Source organism: Podarcis raffonei, chromosome 8 (assembly GCF_027172205.1).
Source record: "Podarcis raffonei isolate rPodRaf1 chromosome 8, rPodRaf1.pri, whole genome shotgun sequence".
In the NCBI taxonomy this organism is placed as follows: Eukaryota; Metazoa; Chordata; class Lepidosauria; order Squamata; family Lacertidae; genus Podarcis; species Podarcis raffonei.
In genome coordinates this window covers 73784087-73810126 of record NC_070609.1, presented here as the reverse complement: position 1 = coordinate 73810126, position 26040 = coordinate 73784087, and the positions used below count along the sequence as shown (strand labels likewise).

The 26040-nt window shown below is 46.6% G+C and overlaps 1 protein-coding gene across 5 annotated transcripts in view; it reads left to right on the top strand.

The window, feature by feature from the left end:
- The window catches only part of SAMD11 (sterile alpha motif domain containing 11), a 159787-nt gene that overhangs the window by 40890 nt on the left and 92857 nt on the right, over window positions 1-26040 (top strand). For 4 of the 5 annotated variants that reach the window (XM_053400823.1, XM_053400820.1, XM_053400825.1 and 1 more), the window contains exons 3-4: window positions 7537-7715; window positions 20972-21022. In XM_053400823.1, the coding sequence (XP_053256798.1) occupies window positions 7537-7715; window positions 20972-21022 (230 nt within the window). The remainder of the gene's footprint in view (window positions 1-7536; window positions 7716-20971; window positions 21023-26040) is intronic. The other variant, XM_053400822.1, reaches the window with a different exon arrangement.

Below are 26040 nucleotides of genomic sequence, written 5' to 3'. Positions count from 1 at the left end.
AAATGCCACACTCAGTTTCCTGAAAATACCTCTGACTTCTGAGATTTCAGCCGCCGTTGCTAGCGCCCTTTCAAAACATAGCTCCGTAACTAGAAGGGCTAGGAACTTGCTTTAGAGAAATTCAAAGAAGCTGAATTCTTCCCTGCACATTGTGAATTGGATTCAACTGTCTCCTTTTCTGGTGGCAAAGTCTTCTCTCAGCTGAAGACTTCCAAGCAGGGGGCAGCCTTCTGCTTTAAGGAATCTTTCTTCCTTGCTGAGAAGAAAGGTTTCTTAGCCCAATGCTCTGCTACCCTGTCTTTGTGTCTTGAAGGACCAGCTTCAGAGCATGACTTCCTGTTGTGCTGAAAAGAGGATCTCCAGGTCTTGATGTGACCTAAGAATCTTCCCTTCTATGAAACATCTGGAGCATTTTCAGAAAGACTGCTTTAAAAAATAGGTTCTGAAAAACCAATTTCCCCCATCTCTGTGTTATATGTTTTCCACAATATATTATTTTTTTTGGGGGGGGGGGAGAGTGAGGGGCAGAGAGTTAAAACATCCATCATTGAGACAGGTTAGGTAGGGAAGGAGGTGTGGAGATGGTCTCATGGGAATTAGAGGCAGAAAGTTTGCCATTTCTTTGAGCCTAGTAGTGGTCCAGGATATTTTCCAGTCATGCAGCTGGGTTTGGTCACATCCAGGCCTGTTCGTTAAACACTCATTTTGATTAGTTTGCACAAAGTTTATGAGAAAGTTAGATGATGCTGGCTATTGATTGAGCCTTCATTTTTATTTGATAGCAGAGAGGTTAGACAGTAGTGCCGCAAGCAAATATTATTTCACACCCTTCAGTGTGTTTCCCCAGAAATTTTCATGGACTGCTGTCCACATATTGGCTACTGCTGTCAAGTCCATAGCAGAAGGCAGCTAATGCTACAGCGCTTTGTGCTATTACTAGAGCTAGGGGAGAAATCTGATTCAGTTTACATTAAAAGGCAAAACTACTTTTAACAATCTGAAACAATACAAGAACCTAAGCACAGCCCCCTTTTGAAGTTCACGCTTTTCAGAATTTTGCAGAGCAGTTCTCCAACTGGGTAAAGTGCCCCAGAAATCAGAATGCATATGTTAGGGTAAAATATGCATTATGTTAAGGGAAATTGCTTTGCAATGTGTACATTAGACAAAACTGCAATAAAAAAATTGTGTATTGGGAGAAATTCGTGCTAATTTTCAGGAGGACTTAAAAAAAAAAAAGGCAAATTGATGGGGAACTGTGGAGAGCTGAACTTAATGAAAAACAGAGAGAAACCAAAACTGAAAAGTTTGCCCCATCCCTAAGGATTAGACAGAAGTGGGCCCCGGTGTGTTCAGCGGGGCTTAGTCCCTAGAAGACATGTTTAGGATAGCAGAATACTGTGGAACCTTGGTTCTCGAACGACTTAGTTGAGAAACAAATCTGCTCCTGAACTCTGAAACCCCGGAAGTAAGTGTTCTGTTTTTCGGAAGCCGAACATCCGACGCGGCTTCCACTTGAGTGCAGGAAGCTCCTGCAGCCAATCAGAAGCCATGCCTCGGTTTTCAAACGTTTCGGAAGTTGAACGGACTTCCGGAACAAATTGCGTTCAAGAACTAAGGTACCACTGTAATTCCTATAAAAACATAAGAGCCTGAGTGCTGGAACAAGGCAGTGGCCCATCAAGTCCCAATGTCCTGTTCTCACAGTGGCCAACCAAATACCCCGGTGGTAAGCAAGCCCACAAACAGGACCTCACCACAAGATGACTCTCCTCCCCTGTCGTTTTGTGGAAGTGTGTGCATGTGGGTGTTCTGCAGAGCAGGATGTGCCCTTTGGGCTCTACCTAACTTTCCCCCATTTCTCCCAAGACCTCCTGCCATAAGGGTTGCCTGGCTTCATTTGTGGCTGCACAGTGTGAATTCCTATCCGTATGAGAGATGCACTGCATTAGCAATCGGGCGAGGAACTAGGCCGCTTTTGACAGGTGATGAGGGAAACGCGCTTGGCAGCAAAGCCTGCGGAGAGAGCTTGCCTCTTCTTTTATTCATTTCCTCATTACTTGAGCGTCGGAGCAGAGGACGGCACGGAACCCGAGAAGCTTGTTTTATCAGCGGCCTGGGTTTTAATAGCAAAGCTGGTTAAGCACCAGGAAGTGAGGCGAGGGCTGCCCCAGCCCCTGGATTTGCTATCGAAACAAATTGGCGGCGTTGAGACGCTGGCTTGCGATGTGTAATGAAGGCCTGGGGGAGAGACGGGGGGGCTTATTTGGGCACCTGGTGTGACCCTTTTGGTAATCGCAGCTGGCTTTAAAACAGGCGGGGGTGGAATCGGGGAAGGACAGAGGACTCTCTGAGGAACTCTTGGTATGGCTTCTTAATAAGAAATTTGTGGGCCTTCCCTTTTCTCCTCCCAGCCGTGGTTTCCAGGCTCCTGGAGGGCAACCAAACCTTCGTGTGTCAGTAACAAGGGAATGAAAACAAGGGAATGAAAACTTTGGGGCCTCCTCTCCATATGGAGCTCATTTGACTTCTCTCTCTCTGTGGTCTGTGGTGATGGTAGGCAAAAAGCACCTTCAGCCTCCACCCAAGAGGCTCGGTGAGATGACCAGGCAGTGATGGGGGGGCATCTTTACAGATGGCAAGGGACCCACGAGACGGAGTCTAGCTAGGTAGGAAGAAGAACCCAGTCCCTTCTGCATGCCAAGTACGTGTTCTGCCACTGAGCTCTATACAACCTCTCCTGCATACGTGTTTGCAGCTGCCTTTATTTATTCATTTGCCAGGAAGGCGAAAAGTGTGTTGGTTGGAGCTAAACTACTCAGGAGTTGGCTTCCTTTCTCCACATAAGAGCAGCCTGTAGCTGGATCTGGCCAAAGGCCCATCTAGTACAGTTTCCATAGTGCTAAATTTTTTTTATTTAGTTTCCATAGTGGACACCCAGATGGCTCAAAGAAACCCACAGGCAACAGCCCTCCTTCACTGCTACTTATATGAACATAATAAGAGACTTACTGGGTCAGGCCAGAGGCTGACCTATTGACCAACAAGGTGCATATGGGGAGCCCGTGAGCAGAACCTGAGCACAAAAGAGCTCTCCTCACCTGCTGCTGCCGGCAACTGACATACTGTCTCTGACAGGGGAGGAAGAACATAACCAGTGTGACTGGTAGCCACAGTGAAGATGCCTTATCCTATGTCAAGATGCAATATTTTCTGCCCCCTGCCCCCCCCCAATGTCCAGCCTTTCCCACCACATGACCTCACATAAGCGTCTCTCTCTGGTCTCTCTCATTTCCCCCCGTCTCTCTCCCCCCCCCCACCAACACATTGCAAATTCCGCCCTAGCTGAGGCCTCGGCGTCTCTGGGATCAATTAAATGCTCGCCGGGGACCTGCTGGAAGGAATCCTTCCTCGTTTTCTGGCAGCTGTGCTACATCACAACCAGGGCGTTGATACGCTTTGACCTTCCCTCTGAGAACAGGGGTCCTTCCTTTCCTCCTCCCCCTTGTTCTTGTACTTTCCAACCCTCCGTTCTCATCTGGAAGATCCGTCTCGGTTATTTCCTATTCTGCTGCGGAAAAACGTCGTCTTCTCTTTTTATTTTTTATTTTTAAAATGGGCTGGGGAAAATGTGGCTTAATGTGGGAGTTACGATGGAAGGGTTAGTTTGGGTGGGTGGTTTGGGGGTGCTTTTGTCTTAACAACTTGGCTAACCTTGACTGGCTCCTCTTTGAGTGGAAATTTTAGCCTCCTTTCCATCTTTGATTTCCGTCTTCTTGGGAGACCCGGAGCGCTCTTCAACATGGGGATAAAACCAAAGCAATGACATATTATTAAAATGCATATTTAAACTCTAGCTCTCACCAGGGCCAATTAGAGTGAGGAGCAGTGGTCAGGCGGGAGGGCCATTTGCCGGGCCTTCAGGCTCAAAGGAGGCCTCGGATTTAATTGTGTGGCATTTGATAAATTTCACCAGTTGCCTTTAATGCAGATCAGAGCAGAATATGACACGCGCGCTCAGCTTAGAGCTGCAGATTTAAGCAAATATGAGATGTGATTTGGGGAAAGAGGTAGGCTTGTAGTCATTATTAATCCTAATCAGAGTAGACCAATTTAACAGAACTCAGGATAGCTCAGTCGGAAGAACATGGGGCTGTTCAGCTTAGGGTCATGTGTTTGAGCCCCACATTGGGCAAAAGATTCCTTCACTGCAGGGAGGTTGGACTAGATGACGTCCGTCCTCCCTTCCGACTCTACAATTCTCTGAAATAAAGGAATGTTGCTAGCTTAGATTAATTAATTTTAATGGGGAGAATACTGCTGCACTGATGTCCTCCTTTTTGAATGTGTTACTGGCGTCTGGCTGGCCAACAGGATGATGGGCTAGATGGACCTTTGGCTCCTCTTATATTGTCATATCAACACATTCAAAAACATAATAAGTCAAGAGGCAGAAGATAAAATTCGGGTCTCTTCCCTGCCCCCCAGCACACAATGATGCACAGTACTCTTATTAGCAAGGGAGGATTATCTCAGGGTTATAAAAGGAGGCCACATCCAAAGGGACTTCCTTTGGGCTGATCCAGTGTTTGTACTGGAAGTGAACAAAGCTAGGACTCTCTTAAAATGCCGTTTTAAATTTTTGGGAGGCTGTGCATGTCCGGCGGTGGTGATGGTTTTCCCAGGCAGGATGCTGGACTAGCAACTGTGAAATGTTTCAGATGTTTGATATATGCTTCAGTTGCTGTGTTACTCCCCGAGAAGGAAACAAACCCAGAACAAATTAGGACCTTGAATTCAGCCAACTTTTTCCTAGCACCTAATTTTTAGTGACTAGGAAACCTCTTTTCCACTATGGTATCTGTGAGGCTCAGACCAGCGGCAGGTTATTTGCAAGCCTCTTAGCCATTGGCTGAGGTGTTGTGATGACATGGAATGTTTGTGAACATTTCCAATTGTTTGGGGTGGTGTGCCAGTAATAGAAATTATGCAGTAGGTTATATGAGTGGGACTATGTTTCACATGTTGATGCAAAGTTCTTGGTCACATCTTTGGGTTGCATGCAGCTAAATCCTACTCAGAGTAGATCCATTGAAACAAATGGACCTAAGTTGTGTTAATTTCAGTGGGGTCTACTCTGAAAAGGACTAGCATTGTCTACATTCCGTTGTCTTCAGGACTCTTAATACACATTTGGTAATCTGCAAAACATCAGGACTAGTGGTGGTTAAATAAAGTGGACTAGAATCATGCTGAAGCAAACTGCAAGCCTGCCCATTGGCTTGCAGTGCTAGGAATCTAATCTGAGTAGAACTAGCATTTACTACAACCCATTAACTTTGATGTGTTAGGTTAATCTGGAGGAATGACTGTGGTATTATAGGGTGGCATTCAGCTAAGTTTGACTCCAGGTGGACCTGTTGAAAATAATGGACCCAACTTAATAAAATTTAGTTTCATGCCACTCTGCATTCAGCCAGCAGTAGTGCAACAGGAGCAGTGTGTGTGTGCGTGCGCATGTGCGTGTGCACGCCCCGGCCCCGGCCCCTGCCCTAGTGCAGAAGAGAAGTTGGGCAAAAAGCCCAACAGTGGGCAAAAGATTCTTGTACAGTGATACCTTGGGTTACATACGCTTCAGGTTACATACGCTTCAGGTTACAGACTCTGCTAATCCAGAAATAGTGCTTCAGGTTAAGAACTTTGCTTCAGGATGAGAACAGAAATTGTGCTCTGGCAGCAGCAGGAGGCCCCATTAGCTAAAGTGGTGCTTCAGGTTAAGAACAGTTTCAGGTTAAGAATGGACCTCCGGAACGAATTAAGTACTTAACCCGAGGTACCACTGTATTGCAGGGGTTTGGACTAGATGACCCTCAAGGTCTCTTCCAGCTCTACAATTCTATGAGAACCGATCGTTGCTGCTTGAAAGTCCATTGTGTAAATGGGTCTGTAGTCCAAAGCATCTGAGCACCAAGTTGGGGGAGAGGCTGTGTTAGAGTTGCAAATGCAGGCCACTTGACCCATAAGTGTGCACTTGAGCCACCCCTGATTGTGAGCCTGGCAGGGCTGTTAAAGGAAGCTGAACAGGACCCCCTATTTCTCTGTGTGTGGGGCTCTGAATAGTTTCCGCGAGGGCTGTTCTCAATCCCCAACACACACCCTCTGTTCCTTCCCCCTTCTCTAGTTAAGTATGATGAGTCCCTGAGCAGCCACTGAGACCAAGTAACTGCTCTTAGGTACCATAATGGCCATTAAATGATTTTTATGAGCTGAGATCGGCACCGTCCCCCTCCTCAGCTTCTGGAGCCGCACTCGAGGCAGTCCCGTGGCAGTTGTGTGTTGGGAATTTGCAGGCCGCTGACTCTTAATTGATGCGATAAATTGTGACTTAGCGGGAAAGAGGTGCACTGCGACATCTAGCTGTGGGGGTGGAGCGGGGAGGTTAGGCATTGAGCTCTGGGGGTCCCTGGCGAAAGCATCAATTGCTGGAGTTAAATGCTCAATATAGGTGCTGTGCTCAGATTTCCAGAAATGGCTTCAATTTAAAAAACAACCAGGAGTGTCATTTTTGTTAGGGTGCAACTGTATACTTTGTTGCATATTTGGAACCTTCCTGTGTTGGTTGCTGAATACTGAATGTAAAATATTGGGGGGGGGAGGCATTTTTAGAGTGGCAAATGGGAGGGGTATTTAACCCTTTTGTGCCTGCCACTTTTTTCCTCTGCAGTCTCCCATCCACTGCTGTTTCCTCCCATTTCTCAGGGTTCCCAAGCACCATGGTGCATTAAACTATGGTTTATTAAACCATGGCATAGCATTACAATGAAAACCTTGGTTCTCGTACTGCTTAGTTGACAAACAAATCGGCTCCCAAATGCCGAAAACCCAGAAGCAAGTGTTCCGGTTTTTGAACGTTTTTCAGAAGTCGAACAACCCACGCGGCTTCCGCTTTAAGCTCCTGCAGCCAATCGGAAGCCGCGCCTTGGTTTCGGTTTTGGGAGTCGAACGGATTGCGTTCGAGAACCAAGGTTCCACTGTACTTGTGAGCCCTGCAGCTTAGCTATGGTTTATTATCTGTGGTTAAAGATTACTCATTAATTAAAGCATCTACTTGGTTTACAAAATTAGTTAATACTAACCACAATTTAGTATTGCATAGGAATCCAGTCTCCTGCCAAACTGGTTAAGGAGCTATCACCACCCAACAGCTATAGAGCTGTGGATAAAGAGCCACAAAAGATTCAGACAAAGGCTCAGCAGCCTTTTCTGGTGCTTTTAATCATTCTGTAATGTAAGAAACGAAGGTCTAATTGATAATCTGCTGTACGCCTCAGCTTTGATGATGGTTTGTTAACACCATTAACATAAACTATAGTTTGTTTTGCATAAGGATTATGGAAGTGTCAACAGAGCCACCCCAACAGATGACTGACTGTATTTAAAAAACCTCCCCCCTTCAGCACATCTTGATTGAGTCACCTAATCTGATCTTTTCCTCTTTCTCCCCCCCCCCGACTCCGGATATCTCCCCTTCCGCAGAATCGGGGTCGCCTTGCTGAGAAGAGGACCATCCCCTTGCCTCCTACCAGGACCCCAAAGAAAGAGCTTCCCTCCATTTTCTCACACAGTGACGACAGTGAGGAGAGCGACAAGGTCAACGGTCACCACCCTGATGTCAAGCAGGAGGAGGATTTGCATATTAGTATCATGAAAAGAAGGTAATTTTGTTTATTGTGATTTCCTATCTCACCCCCCACACCCCAAAGCATTGAGTGTGTGTTGATCATTTGTGCTCCCACCCCAGCGGTTGCAAGTTGTGAGACTGCAAAAAGTCTCTGATTGGATGGCTGCATATTTCCCTTTGAAAGCCATTGGTGGACATGTTGTGATGTCATGTAGTGCTCATAAAAATCCACATGCCCTGAAAGCAAGCCTAGACAGTAAGATTGTGTGATCACACTTCTTGTAGAAGAGTTATGCCGTAAAAAACATATTTGTTGTGCTTTCCCCACTTCCCTGAGTCATAATAGATTCCAGGGGCAGTGGGTTTGGCTTTCTTTAGAGGAGAGATCACTGGAGATTTGAGTGTCATTTAAAAATATTTGCTTTATTTACAAGTGTACAAGTACAGACAAAGACTCCATTGGAGCAGATATGCTACCCCTCATCAAGGGGGTCCCAGGTTCAATCCCCAGCATCTCCAACTAGGGCTGGGAGAATGTTTGAAACGCTGGAGAGCTGCTGCCAGTCAGTGCCGACAATACTAAGCTAGATGGACCAATGGTCTGATTCAGTATAAAACAACTCCCTATATTCTACACCCCTGGCAATGTAGCTGCCATGGGTAGAGGAGAGGCAATTTTTCCCTCTGGGGAAACAAAGCAATCCCCAAAGAGAGTCCAGACTTTGGATTCCTCTGGGAAAGTGTGCATTGTGTAATACCTTGTAACGGAGAGGCAATGAAAATGTATTGCAGCTGTGTCTCATTGCCCTCCACCCCCAAGTGTATCATTACAGCTATTCTTGATCATCACCACCACCAACCTCTCCCTGCGCTCGCTAATGCACAGAGTTGCTTGGATTCCGAAACAAGCCCTATAAAAACTAAGGAATGGGAGAGCAAAGGCGTGTAATTGCTTTTCTAGTTCTGTGTGTGAGGGGGTTTTATGTGCCTGTTGCTTGCCAGTCACTAAGCCGTTTTCCTCCCACTTTGCCGGGTCGCCAACAGCAGAGGTCTGGGGAGCTGGAGTGGCACAGCATCTCCTCCCCCAAACCCCCACCCCAACTGAAAAAGAAGCATTTCTGACTTGACACCCTGTTTCTTGTGGCCATTAGTTGTGGATGCAGTTTATTAATTCCGCATGTAAAGCTGGGCAATAGGTCTGCGTCCTTCCCTACCACGGGTGCGCGATGTGCTATGGAGCCAGGCACACAGCATCTCCAAATTGTTCATCCTTCCTTTTTAACTACCCATTTAATTCAGCGCCTCTCTTCCAGTAGCCCTGCTTTGTCTTACTAAGGAGGGAGGCGAATAGTTTGTTAGATGAATACCCAGGGTTTGCAAACCAATAAAATGCTTTTATCTTCAGAATCTTAATTATAGTGATTTGCTTGGGCTCATTGGCGAGAAAATACAGTCAGGAAAGAGAGAAGAGGAGAGAAAGTTTTAACTATTAGTCGTTGGCTTGGTCATCTACTAAAGTGGTTTCCTCTGAGATTTTGCATCCCAGTTTTGTGCATAACGTACACCAGTGGCGCTTGCCTCCCAGTGTGCCTGTGATTTCAGCCTCGCTCTGTTTTCATGGAAGGTCTCGAGGCTAGAAAAATCCCCAGTTGACTACGTCCTTGGCTACAGATTTTGATTCTGAGACCAGTGAGTTCAGAATACTTTGCCGTGCACTTTTAAGCCAGTCTTTCTCAGCATAGTGCCCTCCAGTTGTTTGGACTCCCAACTCTCATCAACCCCAACCAACCTGGCCAATGGTCCAGGATGCTATAATCTTAGATGTCTATATTTGCTTGCTTGTTTGTTTTCTGTCTGAAGATCTCAGGGCATTTCACAGAATAAAAATACAAGTTAAAACAACAGAAATATGCAATAAAAAGAAGAACAAAAGCAAAACAAACTAATAATCCTCCTCTACAGGTTCCCTGCCCTGGGTTAAGCCACGGTTTAGTGTGTCGAGAAGATGTCTGTCTATGTCTCCTGGTTTTTGTCCTTCCTCTCTTCTGCTTTCTTTGCTCCATTGAGAGAGATTGGAGCTTGGAAGCTTTTGCTATCCCTTAACTCGTTCTTTCAATTACACTCTGGCCTATAGGTGACCTGGAATTGCAAGTGAGTGGTCTGCCAGAGGAGGGCTAGCAGCAAGTGGGGTTCTTAGAGATAGGAAACTTGCTTCTTCCATGCCCAGCATAGGAATGCAACATTCAGTTCTTCTCTTGGTAGCCCCCAATAGATTAGTAAAACCCTTTTCCAGGTTAGTCCAAACTCATCCTCCTGACCATGTGTGAGGGGAAGGGAGGAACACACGAGCCTGAGAGTAGGCCTGGCTCCACTAAACCATGGCTTAATGTGATGTCTGAATATGGCTACTGAGTGTTTTTCAATCTCAGCTCCTTTCCCCCCCTACCCCGCCTACAAAAATAGTGCTGGCCTGCCTTATAGGGTAGGAATGAGGATTACTGAATCCTCTATACCACTTCAAAATAGTACTACCATATTTAACAGAGAATAATTTACAACTGTGTGGTTTGGAATATTAAGGAAGAGGTTATCTCTTGACACGTGGGGCTCAAGTAATTCATCTGTCTATAGGCTGAAAACTGTTTGCTTCCCCGAGAAACTAGCCATTCATTGATCTGCTTGTGATGTTAGCATTCCTTACTGCTCAGGGAACGCTGCCGGAATAGAATGTTGACAGACACTGCAGCTTCCGAAGGTGAAGCAAAAGGTCATAATGCCTGATAGGATGAAAATCCTTAGTAGATACAAATGGTCAGGAGGTGGGGGAAGCAACAGAGATGCAGCCTGGGCAGAATAAGCTGAAAAGGAAGAGGGTAGTGGAGCCAAGAGACGCAAAGCTCCTGGGCAAAGTTACTGAAGGAAGAGAGCGAGAAAGAGCTGGCAGGAAGCAAGTAGGCTACTAAGTGAGCACTGGGTCACAAGTCAAAGAGCAGGTGGTCTTTCATGTCACGAAGAGTGAGGAACCCTTTTCAGTCCAGGGGCCACATTTCCTTGTAGGCAATCTTATGAGGGCCACATGCTAGTGGTGGGTAGGTCCAGGGTGAGTAGGACAACAGAGGTGCCTCTTAACCTTTGTACAGTAGCTACAGCCAAGGGTGTATGGGGTGTTTGGGGAGGGGTAGTACCTCTTGTGGGGGGCATGTCGTGCTCCTTCTGGGTAAGTCTGTCTACCTTTGGCCCCCACCTTGCACTCAGCTCTCACCTGTGGCTCCTAGAAGCTGTCGGCATGTGACGGTGGCCACACCCTGGGAATGGCTTTGAGTGGCCGGCAAAACCAGGTGAGGGTGTCCAATGGATCTCAAACCCTCGGCGAGTTAGGTACTTCCCTGCATGCAAAGACAGGCTTTGGCGGATTGAATGGATGGAGACTGATAAGTTGGTCCAGTGGTCGAGAACAGAGTTTCTGCACCTCTCCTGTAGAGGGAAGCGAGGGGCAGGTGGGGCTTGGGCTACCTTCCCAGGTTGACATCTAGGAGAATGCAAACTCTGATCCTATACCTCCGCTGCCTGGAGCCCTGGACTTTGAGCTTCCCCACCCTTGGTTTAAACTAACCAGCTGAGTCACTAATAAAATAAGCTAAGTAAGAAGAGCCCTGCTGGATCGGGCAGGCCAGTAGCCCATCATAGCCCATCATCTTGTTATCTCTTGACAACAAGATGCCTCTGGCACACCGGCAGAGGACCCAAGAGCAACAGGACTCTCCTCACTTGTGATTCTCATCAACTGGCATCCCACAATTATTTGGCGTCCCCTATAGTTTTTCTGCCTCTGGCTTGCGTTAAGTGGACCAACATTTTGTATCCTATTAGTATGTGTGTTTGAACGCGTAAGATCCTCACTCCAGCCCACCCACCCTAGACAAAGAATAGGAGAATAGGAATCTGATGGAACGGTCTTCAGTTTCTATCAGCGACTAACAGCCACTCGTGGAGAAATCTACCTTTCGGTGCAGGCCCCTGCAGCTGACGTCAAGTGCCCCTACCAGCAAGAAGAAGCGCAACCAAAACGCGTCTTTTAAAACTGGCAACAGTCCTTTTGGCTTGGGGCTGGTGGGGAATGCTCTTTTAAATCGGCAGTCTCGCGGGTTGAGCAGGCAAAACAGCTCCGGGGGTAGCTGGGATATTTTATTGGTGTCCCGCCAATGTGCTGGGAGTTGTCCATACAGCCCGCAGTTATTCGAAGAAGAGAGGGGGAGAGGATTGGGAAGCGAGACTACGGATTGGAACAAGGGAGGTGTGGAAAGATTGATGGATGAGGTTAAGGGAGGGTCAGATATACGTTTTTAGAATTCCCCTCATTTCGCCGCTGTTATTTTGACTGATGGGCTGAGTGTCTCTGTGGTTTAGCAGTGGGAGGGGGAACTATCTGTCCGCCCCCCCCGTTCCGCTGCTTCCCCCCTTCCCCTGCCCCCATTTCCTTTCCACTTTGCCTCCAGTGAACCGGGTCACCACGCCGTTCTTACCCAGACTTCCATCTTCTAATAGCAAAATTGCCAGCCTCCGTGAAAGCTTTAATGGTTTGGGGCTGTCAGTCTGTCAGCCGCATCCCTGGTGCTCTTAAGTGGAAATCTATTTCTGACATCCCTGAAGGCTGCTGCTCTTTGCCTCTCTAATTGATTGGAGTTCAAACCAAAGCAGCCCCCATTCTCCCACCCACCCCCCATTCTGCATCCCTGCTCCCCCACCCTCCTTACATGTTTCTGGCACTTGTGGGACGCAGCTGTGTGCAAAGGGGGCAGGGAGTGGGTCAGGTCTGTGGCTCCCATCTTCTCTGGGAACCTTCGTAAGTAGGAATCTCTCTACTGAGAATTATGCTCAACTAAATCCTACTCGGAGCAGACCCATTTAAATTTATGTGCCTACATTCAGTCATATTTATTACCATCCAAAGGGTCTACTCCCAAGTAGGACTAGCATTGGATACAGCTCAGTATCTCCAGCCAAACTTGTTCTTTTGAGGCTTTTATGGGACCATCTACCCACTGGTGTGTGTGTGTGGTGTGTGTGTTGCAAGTCGTAATGGTAGTGTATGTTACGTAGATTTGTGTTTTATATTTTAAACGCACCCCACAATCCTTGGATGAAGGGTGTATAGAAATTTAATTTTAAAAGATGATGATGATAAAAGACTCTTAAGATGCCCAGGTCTGGGATTTATCTTCCATTGACAGAAGGGCCAGCCCTACAATTGATAAATCAATCAGTTTATTTAGTGTTTTTGTGCCCTGCCCTTCAGCAGCAAAAAAAGGCTCCCAGAGCAGCTTCCATACAATAAGTTAAGCAAGACAAGCCCCTGCCTGCAGGCTTACAATCTAAAAAAAATAATCACTAAAGGTAAGAGGGATAGGGAGGGAAGAGGAAAAAAGCAAACTTGGGCACTAATCCTTAAAGTTGTAGTTCTGTTAGGTAGACAATCTGCTCCCTTTTGCAAAACTAAAATGTACGTTATGCAAAATTCCATACAACAGTATGTACAGTATATTATTAGGAGTTTGCATTAAAATGCTGATGAGTTTTCATGGGGCCTTCAAAAACAACAAAACACTGCAGACTGACGTAGAAATGTGGAGAACTAAATTTAAGACTGGAAAAATGAGAAATTGAGAGGAATCAAAGTTGGTGTGTTCACCCATTCCTATGTACAGAGTGGTCTCACCCACTGGATCATCACCTTGTTGTGGTGAGTGGGCTTGCATGTTCCTATGACCCTTATGAGCAAAGCCGTCGGGAGTCCCATACTCCCACCAGGGTTGTCAAAGGGGAGGAGCTAGGAGCTAGACAACGAATGACCCAAGAAGTCCTCAACGGCAGAACAGGCATAAGATGTGTTGTGTTACAACGGCTGTGAAGGCAGATAGAACAGATTGCGGAAATTATCAAGGCATCTCTTTATTCGCTGCAGCCGACAAAATTCTTGCAACTCCTTGAAAGATTCCATCAACGGTATCTCTGAAAATTTTTACGCATCACTTGGGAAGATAGGTGAACTACTGGAGCTGGAAGAAGCAAAGATTCTTCAACATCAACTTTGTTGGACTGGTCATGTTGTGCAGATGCCTGGTGATCGTCTTCCAAAGCAAATACTCTATTCCGAACTTAAAAATGGAAAGCGTAATGCTGGTGGTCAACAAAAGAGGTTTAAAGACACTCTCAAGGCGAATCTAAAAAAATGTGGTATAAACACCGACAATTGGGAAATACTGGCCTGCAAGCGCTCCAATTGGAGAACAGCCTTTACCAAAGGTGTCATGCACTTTGAAGATGCTCAAACTCAGGATGAAAGGGAGAAACGTGCTAAGAGGAAGGCACATTTGGCAAACCCTACTCTTGATCAACGCCCCCACTGTGGAAGAACGTGTGGATCCAGAACTGGCCTCCGCAGTCACTTACGGACTCACTGTTAAGACCGTGTTCATGGAAGACAACCCTAATCTGCTACAAGTGATTGCTAAAGAAGTAGTAGTATAGAGAGGTGCTGTGTTTGGGACAGTGAGGAGGAGAAATCTCTAGGCCTGTTTGTACCACCATTCAAAGGCCCAGCTTCCTAGGTGCAGCTCTGGTTGGGCTTTTGCCACTGCGTTCCCTGCCAGTGATGCTGTTCCTCAGCCTAGCCCTTCGGTGTTCTCCTGACATTTCCTCCTCCAGCACAGCTGCTTGCTGCCGCCGCCGCTTCATAGTAATGACTGTCACCCTAATAAATAAAATACATTTAAGATCCGTCTGGGAAACGAGCGCTGGATTTGATCCAGAGTGCCAGGAAGCGGCAGCGGGTCTAATGAGGACTTAGATTTGATAGTGAGCGGAAATGGCTACTTTATTGTGCTGTGGAACTGGCAGGCAGCGCAGAGGGGGAGGCTGAGTGTGTGCCGGGAGTAATCCCTTCCTAAAAGGGAGCCAGGTAGAGCACCTGCTTTGCACAGAGAAGACTCCAAGTTCAATATCCAGCATCTCCAGGTAGGGCTGAGAAAGGCTCCCTGCCTGAAATGCTGGATAGCCGCTGCCGGTCAGTGTAGACAGTACCGAGCTAAAGGGACAATTTTTCTGAGTTTGTATAAGGCAAGCTGGTCCCTCTTCCAACAAGCCCCAGAGAGCAAAAGCACCTAGGTCTATGTTAGGAATGGTGGAGCAATGAGAACCTCTCCAAATTCGCACTCTGTGAAATAATATGTGAGCCGACACTCGGCTATCCAACAAATATTACACACTATCTGCAAGGGAATAAAATTGCATATATGGGTGAAAATGCTGGTATAAGTTGCTGAGGCTTGTGCCCCAGCTAAATCCCACTTAGAGCAGACCTACAGTGGACCTACATCATGTCCATTAGCTCCCAATAGGTCTACTCTGAGTAGGGCTAGCATTGCATACAACCCAATATCTCCAACCAGACTTGTTATAGTAGACCTGTTGAAGTTAATGGACACTACCAACTTGTGTGCATTAATTTTGGTGAGTTTATTCTGAGGAAAACTTAGCTGGTAATAACACAGATTTCCTGCCTTTCTTATCTGTTTGTTAAACTCTTTGCTTTTCTTTTTGCATACCTGCTGAAAAGCACAGGTTCCAGTGAGCCATCTAAACTTTCCCAGAGGCACTCTGTCTATTTATGCAGATTTGCATCTTGGGCCTTTAAGAACCTAACAACACCTTGGCCTGTTAGATTTCTGAATGTGTCTGATTATATGTATATATTTTATGTACTATCAGTTAATCAGTCTGTTTGTCTGTTAACAGTAGGAATGTTAACTAGCCATCCTTCCACATACAACTGATTTGTTTTAGGAAATAATAACAACTTACTTTAGTTCCCACCATTTACTCTAAGGTCTCAGAGTGGGTTAGGTAAAGGTAAAGGGACCGCTGACCGTTAGGTCCAGTCGCGGATGACTCTGGGGTTGCAGTGCTCATCTCGCTTTATTGGCCGAGGGAGCCAGTGTACAGCTTCCGGGTCATGTGGCCAGCATGACTAAGCCGCTTCTTGCGAACCAGAGCAGCGCACAGAAACGCTGTTTACCTTCCCGCCGGAGCGGTACCTATTTATCTACTTGCACATCGTGCTTTCGAACTGCTAGGTTGGCAGGAGCAGGGACCGAGTAACGGGAGCTCACCCCGTTGCGGGCATTTGAACTGCTGACCTTCTGATTGGCAAGCCCTAGGCTCTGTGGTTTAACTCACAGCGCCACCCACATCCCTTCAGAGTGGGTTACAGCACTTTAAAAGGCAACACTTGGGGGTATAGAAGTCTGTCTTATACTGAGCCAGGCCACTGAATTTTCTAGCTCAGTTTTGTTTATACTGCCTGGCATTGGCTCTCCAGGGTTTCAGACATGGGTCTCTCCTAGCTCTACCTAGAGATGCTGAGGATTGAACCTGTGACCTTCTGCATGCAAAGCAGGTGCTCTACCCCAGAGCTACATCTGCTCTCTTAAGAAGCTGCCAGGAAGATCCGTTATGCTCCTGTACGATCAAACGAGAAGGCCACCTCAAACTCATGGAAACTTATGAGAGACCTACAGGACTGAGGACCAAATTACTATTGTGTCTGTTTTTTTGCATTTCGCAGCAAATGCCAGGTTGTCTGTTGTAACTTTCTCAATAGAATGAACAATTAGTCACTTTTGTATTGGCTTATAGTTCATGTTTGTTTATTGATATACATGTTTCTTGCATTTTTTTTTTATTTAAAAAATGAAGAAGCTGCTGCCTTGTACGGAGTTGGAGCATTGGTCCTTTTAGCTCCGTATTGTTTGCACTGACTGACAGCGGCTCTCCAGACGGCTGTACCTGGAGATGCCAGGGACTGAACCTGGGATCTTCTAATGCAGTATACTGCCTCTGAAGATGGTTTGGAAACTTCAGCTAGTGTAGAATAGGGCGGCCAGGTTGCTCACTGGAGCAAGATGATTTGAGCGTATAATGCTGATCCTGGGCTGACTGCATTGGTTGCCAGTTAGTCTCCGGCCCCAATTCAAAGTGCTGGTTTTTTACCTATTAAACTTTAAATGACTCGGGACCACAATACCTCAAAGGCCACTAATTCCCAGATGAACCAGTCTGAACTTTGCAATCATCATCTGAGGCCCTCCTTTGTGTGCCTCCTCCACGAGAGGGTGGCAACACAAGAACGCGCCTTTTCCACAGTGGCACCCTGCTTGTGGAATGCTCTCCCCAGGGAGGTTCAGCTGGCAACTTAATTATACACCTTTAGGCGCCAGACAGAAATGTTCCCCTTCAACCAGCCCTTTGGCTTACATCCTATCTCCTTTAAAATATGGATTATTGGTTTGCTTTTGTTTTTTATTATGTACTTTTGTGTTTGATATACTCCAAAGTTGGCACGCAACCCCTAAGCTTAAAGAGCTTTCCTTAAGACACAGGAACATATTCCGCACCCCTGCTCCCACGGCACATTCTTCCCTGGTCTCTCGAGACAGACAGATGCCAGCAACTACCGGGAACAGAGGGCACTGCCTTTTGCAGAGTCAGGCCTTTGGTCTGTCTTTGCACACAGTGATTGCCAGCTTCCCTCCAAGCTGCTTTCTGAGCCCTACCTGGCAATGCAAGTGAGGATTCAGCCTGGCACCTCTTGCATACAAAGCCCTACCACTGATCCGTGGCCCCTTTCCCAGGCCGCCTTCTGCTTCCCCTCCTTTTCCAAGCAGAGAGGAAGCCTTGCCTCGGGTTGTTGAGGGACACATCTGGCTTTTCTTATTAAACCCTGTGTAACTGATTGTGTATTAGAGGAAAGGCAGGGGAGGTTGCAGCAGAGAAAGGGAGTGTCATCAGCTGCCTTGCTGCTGTTGGCTTCTAGCTCCCGCCCCACTCTAACCCCCTCTTCAAATCTCTCTCTCCCCCCCCCCCATTTAATTATTAGTAATTTATAAGGAGCCTTCTTGGTCCCTCCAACCCACCCAAATACACGACTCGTGCAGCTTGATAGCTTGCAAATTATTAGTAATTTGATTTCAATTGAATGAATAACCCGCTAAAGCGAAACGCACATTAGCCCCAGAAATCTAATTGGAGATAACACCATAGGAACTAAAGGGGGGACGACGACAGAGCCAGAGCTTGGTTAAGCTACCCAGAAAAGGAAGAGGACAGGAGAGGGGGTAGGAGATAGAAGATAATTGGGATTTAATTTCATTTCTTACCTACTCATTTGTTTAAATATGGGTGTTTAATTATCCAGCTCCGCAGATAGCTGCAGTTGCCAAGTTATGAATATGCGCTCCTCACTGCAGCGCTTAATTTCATCTCTCTCTCTCTCTTGCAAAATAGACTCTGATGCTAGCCAAGCCGGCTTTGATGTTGAGCCGTCTTAAGCCTTATTGGGGGGAAATGGGCGTCTCATGCAAAAAGGGATATTGTAGAAAGCTGGAGAAGGTTCAGATAGAGGGCAACCAAAAATGTTCAAGGCGTTGGAGCAACTCCCCTGTGAGGAAAGGTTACAGCATTTGGGGCTTTTCAGTTTAGAGAAGAGGGGGGGGGATTGATAGTGGTGTATAAGATCGTACAGGGTGTGGAAGAAGTGAATAGACAGGTTCTGCTCCTCATAATGCTAGAACTGGGAGATACTCATTGGAGCAGAATATTGGAATTCCCTGCCACAAGAGGCAGTGATAGCCACCAACTTGGATGGCTTTTAAAAGAGGATTGGGCAAATTCATGGAGGAGAGGACTATCGATGGCTTAATAGCCAGGAAGGCTATGTCTGCCTCCATGGTCAGAGACAATGATGTTTGTTTGCTGGGTCCCACTTTCTGGTTTCCTAGAGGCTTCTGGTTGACCACCATAAGAACAAGATGCTGCACTAGATAAGCCACTGGCCTGATCAGCAGGCTTCTCTTGCATCCTTAATGAAGACGAGATAAAATAAATGACTTTTTCATTCCCATGAGATCTAGTGATGCTCACCAATTTGGATAGCTTTTAAAGAGGATTAGACAAATTCATGGAAGATAAGGCTGTCAGTATCTACCAGCCACTAGGGCTATGTTCTCCCTCTCCCGCCAGAGGCAGCATGGCTCTGGGAATGTATTTATTTATTTTTTATGACTAATTAATTAATTAAATTTCTATACCGCCCTTCATCTGAGGATCACGGGGCAGTTTGCAATATAAAAACACAAAAATACAAAATACAATGTAACAAATAAAAACAACCCACCCCCATCACAGTTTAAAAGGCCATAGATTGTTTAATCAGCCAAAGGCCTGGGAAGAGAGGAATGATTTTGCCTGGCGCCTAAAGATACGCAATGAAGGCGCCAAGCGAGTCTCCCTGGGGAAAGCATTCAACAAGTGGGGAGCCACTGCAGAAAAGGCCCCGTTCCTCTGTTGCCACTTTCTGGACCTCTTGTGGAGGAGGCACACGAAAGAAGGGCCTCAGATTATGATCTCAGGGTTTGGGCGGGTTCATATAGGGAGAGGTGGTCCTTGAGGTATTGCAGTCCTGAGCCATTTAAAAGTGGGGAATCACAATTGGGGAGTGTGCTGTTGTTCTCTGGTCCTCCTGTTTGGCCTCTGATGAGCTAAGCCTGAAAGCGAAACCACAGCTTCTAGAACTCCCATGATATCCGGGAGCTCCAGCCAAGCCAAGATTTGAAATTACAAAGGAGTCTTTCCAGGACAGGGAAGACAGACTGGTAGACTTGCCACAGTTTCCCAGAATCTGGTGGGTGGAGGGAAGCTGAAACCAGCCTGGAGATTGAAATTCATCAGCTGGTTAGTGACGGGCTTTAGCTTAGTTGTAGAGCATCTGCTTTGCCCGCCAAAGGTCCCAGGTTCAATCCCCAGCATCTTCTGGTAGGGTTGGGAATGTCCCTTGCCTGGAGAGCGGATGCCAATCAGTGTAGACAATGTTAAGTTAAAGGGACCCTTGACCTGACTCTGTAAGGCTGACTCTGTTTCTAGCCCTACTGTGCCTGGACTTCCCAGGTGAGTTTGTGAGTAGGTTGCCTGAGGCAGCCTTCAGAGGCTTGCTGGGGGTGGGGAAATCTCATCCGCTGTCACTTGTCAGCATCTAAATTTAGGCTGCCTCTTGTCTGGAATCTTGTCTCTCCAGCTTGCGGGCGGAACATGCAGAATTAATTTCAGAGGCGGGGAAAGGGCTAATGATTTATTTACAGCTGGAGGGAGTATGACCGGGGGGTTTTGTGTGTGTGTGTGTGTGTGTGTGTGTGTGTGTGTGTGTGTGGTGCAAGGCAGCGTTTGGGCTTCCTTACCTTAATACATGTCAGGCCTCGGCTTCTTCTCCTTCCTGGAAGATCATCTTGTTACTTGAGACACGATGTCTCCCTGCCACCAGTCTCCCTTATTGACTGTGCTTCTGAATACATTTGCTGGGAATCTCAGGTGGGATCCTGCTTTTGTGGGCTTCCTATTCAGGCACCTAACTGGCCACTGTGAGGACAGGGTGCTGGACTATGGTGGGCCACGGGCTTGATCCAGCAACAGGGCTCTCCTTACAATGTGCTTTTTTGCCAGATTATTCAGCTCGCTTTTTAAAGCAGTACTTTGCCCTGGTGAAGGCATAACATTTCCTGGTCCCTATAGTTGAAGGGATCAAGAGTGCCTTACCTCTTCACTGTTCTCTTTCTTGCAGCGGATGAACAAGGCATTTCCTCACCAACCTTAGCCTGCCCTTAGCAGCCACCATACACCTTCCTTCTTCATAGCATCCATCCCTGGAGATAGCCCTTGGCTTCCTCCTCCTGGTTCTCAATTTTTGACAGATTGGCAGGAAGAACAATGGCTCCACCTGACATTGACTATGGCTCCACCTACTTTTGGGATCCCTGTCTTCTGCCCCACCAGTCTCAGTAGGCCCCAGTCACCTCTGTTCCTTCCTTCTTCAAACCCAACCCCCCCCAAAAAACCCATTAACTAGAGTATTGTGCTACCTCTGTGCCAACATTAACTCTAAGACAGAGTTTCAGGACAGGGACTGAAGCTTGCTTGCACCCCAAGTTTAAAGGTAAACTGTGGTTTGTGGCAAATATCTGTGCAAATAGACACTCTACGCTGTGTTTTAGCATTGAAAAGGTGGGACAGGGTGCACACAATACTTTAGACAGAGGTTACAAGATGAGGGAGTGTTACAACCCCCCTAGTCTGTGAGCCTGAGCTTCTCTGAGCTGTAACATCCTATTCAGCACCTGCGACTGAAAATTCTCTCTCTCTTTCTCTCTTTCTCCCTTTCCCCCCCCCCTCCTCCTCTCTCAACAGGATACATGCACATTGGGATCTGAACATCTCTTTCCGTGAGACCTCTTGCAGGTACCAATTTTGGGGCCCCTCTTTGTATGGTAGGCCAAGAGTTTATATAACGATGCATTTGGGGGTTGGATTGTTGGGTCCCACTTAAAAATATGGAAGGATCTTCTTGTAGGGGTCGACTGTGATTTGGGGTTTCTTGCTTTTCCTTCTTTTCCCCCGCTTTCATTTTTTGTCTTCATCTGAGCAATCAAAACTCATACTTAAATGCAGAAAAGGATAATTTGCACAGCCAATTGGGAAGGTAGAGAATTTGAGTCATGTAGACCCCTGCAGAGTTTGTCACGGGAGAAGTGATCCACACGACTGATTTAGCACTCAGCCAAACTATCCTTTCTGGCAACACCATTTAAACTCTTTTTCATTTAATTGAAACACCATTTTGATGGGGGGCGGGGCGTGATACCTTATCACCTCCCAGTCACACAGTCAATTCTTGCCCTCCAAAATGAATTGGGCACTCTGTGAGTAAAAGCTGGTAGGCACAAATCACGGCCAGCATTCTTCCCACTGCCTCTGCATAGACAGTACACCTGGGGCATTCTACAGGGAGATGTCATCCTTGTAAGAGGGGCCAAAAACCAAATGTCAGCCACTCATTCTTAAGTACCCTTGAACCTTTCAGGCAACTTCACTGCTGCTCTGAAACAAGCCCCCTCATTTCACCACCCAGCATTAAGCAGCAGGTTTGACAGTTCAGCCACATGACACATACAAGCCAATCCTTAGTCCTCCATCTAATCTAGGTGGGTGGTATTTCTGGGATGTGAGGTGGGTTGGGGTGTAAGCCAGCCTTTCATCCCCAACATGGCACCCCTTTCCATTGACGTTGACTCCCAGCTGTTCTGGCTGGAGCTGATGGGAATCGTAGACCAAAACATCTGGAGGGCATCGGATCTAGGAAACCCTGAGGTTCACTGAGGTCTTTTTCCAGAGGCAACCTGCCTCCGAGATTAACCATTGTCCTGAACTGGTCCCACACTATGTCGTGCATACTCTATTACCTTGCACGCCTGTGGTTGTTTTGTCTTGTCTCTACCCTTTGCAACATGTCTGGGAACAGCCTGACTTGATTTTACCTGCCTTCCTTTCCTCTCCTTCCTTTGATCTTCCTTTCCAAGTCTGCAAAGGTGCCCTGCCTCCTCCCCCCTAAGCAGTCTGGTCACCTTGGAGTTGCTGTCTCTGTTGTCCTCGATGAAAGAATGTTTAATTAGATACAAACAAGTCCCATGCATTCTCGACGCCAAAACCCCAACGCTGGTGGGGAGGTTCCTTCCACCCCCTCCCTTTCCTGAAAGGGGAAATATTTCAGTCTCCTGAGGTCTCCAGGGTAATCTTTTCTCTTCAGTACTTTGAAGCCATTCACACAGCTGATACAGTAGTGCCTTAAGTGTGTGTCTCTATCTTTTTTAAAGAAGCGGCTCCATGTGGCGCCGTTCCCTTTATTTCTTTTTTTAAGCATCGTTAGAAGCTTTCTTTTTTCAAGAATCAAAATGGTGATACTTTCCCCCTTTTTAGACTTCCCCAACACTTAAACAACAACAACAAAAAATCAAGCAAAGGGGGTCTGTCAGGATCCCAAGTTGGACTACAATTCCCATCATCTCTCGCCATTGGTTGTGCTGGTGGGGGCTGATGGGAGTTGGGAGTCCCAACACGTTATAGCACTACATTGGCTACCCCTAGCCCAGCCATTCAGGGAGCTGAACAGCTTCAGTGGACTTCCGGTTTTTGCTTTGTGAATCCAAAGTAAATCGTTTGGGTCTTACAAGTAGCTACACATCATACATTTAAAGCACATGCCCCCCCCAAGCATCCTGGGAACTGTAGTGCTGGGCATTTTAGCTATCTGAGGAGTAAGCTGTAGTTCCCAGAGGGAAGCAATGCACTTTAAATTTGCTTTAAATGACTGGTGTGTATGCAGCTTATGTCAGCTGTTTTAATTGCTTATATGTAAGTGGCTCTGGGAGCCTTCTTTGGCTGGGGACAATTGTTCTAAATAAAAATTTTAAAGCGCACGTGTACGTAGTCTAGAACACAAGCTTTGGGCATTCAAGTATACAAAGGCATACCTGGATCACTTACACAAGTAAAAGGTTACCTCATGGCTGTGCCATTGAAAACACATGGCTCCCCCCAAAGAATCCTGGGGGGTATAGTTTGCAAGCTAAATGTGTATATGGTGTGTTTGCAGGGTTAGCTCTCGCTAGAATTAAGGCTCCTTGCAAGGGAGAATTGGCCAAATTAGCAAGCGTAAGGAAAAAGGAACAGCTGCTCAAAGTTGTGCTTCCAGCCTGATTGACGCATGTTTCATGTTTTGTCTGTGGCGGGTGAGACAGTAGACAGGAATGGTGGCGTGGGTGGCACATCACCACATCTGTCAAACCTGCCCTTCGTGTGATCTTAAAACATTTAATTGGTTGGTAAGGGTAGGATAGGACAGAGGTTATGAAACTTAGGAGCAGGGTGGTCAGTTTCAGTTTCTCTCAGTTGCTTATGTTTTCCATTCCTAAATTGAGTTTCTCAGCATTTCCACATTCTAGTGTGAATTTCTTATAATAAACACGTTTTTGTATGCAGCTTTGACTTCAGCGATTTTCCCTACCTTTGTCTGTTGTTTTCACCAATGCACACATTTTTATGTATACCCTCTAATTTATGCATTTTTGTACACATTCATTGGCTGGATTGCAAAATTTGCAAATTCTGAAGGAAACTGTATTTCTGTTCATGTTTTGGTTTGAGAAGTGCAGATTATTAAAATGCCAGCAAAACTAATTGCTCCTCCATTCCTACTGTGGGGCTGCTGACTCTGTGGTGGTACAGACAGGTCACAGTACTGTTAACCCTTTGCAACCATAGAACTGGGTTTTATTAACTCTGGCTAAGCATTAATATCCAATTTCATAAGAAGAGCCCCATTGGATCAGATCAAAGCCCCATCTCATCCACCATCCCACCGGATAACCTATGGGAAGCTCACCTTAAAGCCATGCCTTAAGTATTTCCCCTTGTATCGAGACAAAATTATGGACTCAGTGTGGGTTTGGAAACCAAGGCTAGTGTTAAGGTGATCCTTGAGGTGGTGCAGTGGGTTTTCAAGCCAGGGATAAGATGATTTCTCTACCTCTATAGACTCTGTTTACAAAGGGACAGCAAGGGTCTTGCTGATGTCTCCCTATAAACACCTTATGAAGACAGGGCTTTGCTTGCTGAGCTAGCCATGGCTTTACTTTGTGTGTGGTGGTGTGGGAGGCTCTGAACTTCAATTAGGATGACAAATTCTGGTTAGTGCTAATCGTGTTTAGGTCAGCACCAGACTGTGGAAGTTACAAGAGAACTGGAAGGGAAGCTGTTGCATTTTGGGTCTGTTTCAAATTGAATAGCTCAATTGGTAGAGTATGAGACTCTTAATCTCAGGGTTGTGGGTTTGAGCTCCACATTAGGCAAAAGATTCCTGCATTGCAGGGGGTGGGACTAGCTGACTCTCACGGTCCTTTCCAACTCTATAATTCTATGTAGAGAATTTTTGAAGGCTGGGCTGTCCCTACCAGTTCGGCCTATCCACATGAGCCAGCTTCAATATATTAACAGTATTGGCTTCTTGATCTGACCTTCTTAGAACTTTTCAACTTTCTACTCATACCTTTAGGAACTCATACCTTTAGGAACATTTTTCATCCTGAGGGCCACATTTCCCTCTGGGTAACCATCTGGGGGCCACATGCCAAGGCCGGGTGGGACAATTGTCATAGCTTGGCATACAGAGAGAGTGATAAATTTGATGAGAGCATTGAATAGGTGTTGGGTTCTTGTTCTCTAATCCCGACCCAGCCATGAAACCTGCGGGTTGCGTTCAACTAAGTCCTACTCAAGTAGACACACTGAAATAAGTGGATCTTAGTAATGCCCATTAACTTCAGTGTATCTACTTGTGAGTGGGACAAGCATTGAATACCCCCATGACCTTGGGCGTGCCACTGTCCCTTAGGCTGACGTACCTTTATTGCGAGAGCCAGCGTGGCACAGTGGTTTGAGTGTCAGGTTGGGACTTGAAAAGACCAGGGGTCAAATCCTCACTTGGCCATGAAGCTCACTGTGTGTGACCCTGGTCCAGACCCTACCTTTCAGCCCAGCCTACCTTGCAGAGTTGATGTGAGGATTGAATGAGGAGTGGCGGGCATGGGCATGCATGCCACACCTTGAGCTCCTTGGAGATAAAGGTGGTATATAAACTCAATTTAAAAAAAAAAAAGATTTTTAAAAAAGATAAAACAGGATCAATGCCAGCTATCGTGTGTGTGTGTGTTAGTCACAACCCGTTTTACAGAAGCTATTTAACACTTCAGGTACGTTCTTAGCTCTCTGGAACACACAAACTTGGCTCTGCAGGACCTCATCCAGGGTGTCTTGATTCTTTCTCTTTCTTGATACTCATCTTCCTGAAAGAAGACATTACAAAGGCCAAGCCAGGCCCAGGCTGTCTTTGCCTTGACATCTCATGCTGGTTGCTCAGCTGCCGTACCAGGACGTTCTTCCTGTAGGTGAGGCCAACATCAACAAGGAAACGGTTGCTGGTGGCTGGCAATCAAAACAGACCGTCATGGGAAGGTGGCATTATGGCGAGTGAAAGGTGTCCCCCCCCAAACCCCCCCCCACACAAACACACGTCATTGGTGCATTTGTATGGTTTTCAGGCAACAGCTGGAGAAAAGCAGTAAATAGACTCATGTTGTTTAATTTGAAAGGTATTTTAAAGTTAAGGAAAGAAGTAATCTCTGGAGGAGATGCTGCTGTTTGATGCGCCTCCAGGCTCCATGTGCTTTTCTGAGTACTTAGGCTGAAGGATCTCTTTCTGTTGAAAAACCTTTTCATATTGCAGAAGAATTCTGGCTCATGTTGGGAGCTGTTTCCAGCCTGAGGGCCACATAGCCTTCTGGGCGAACTTCTCGGGGGGGGGGTACCACGATTGCCCAGGGACACCCTACGATCAACCAGTAGATCGCGATCGACCTGTTGGA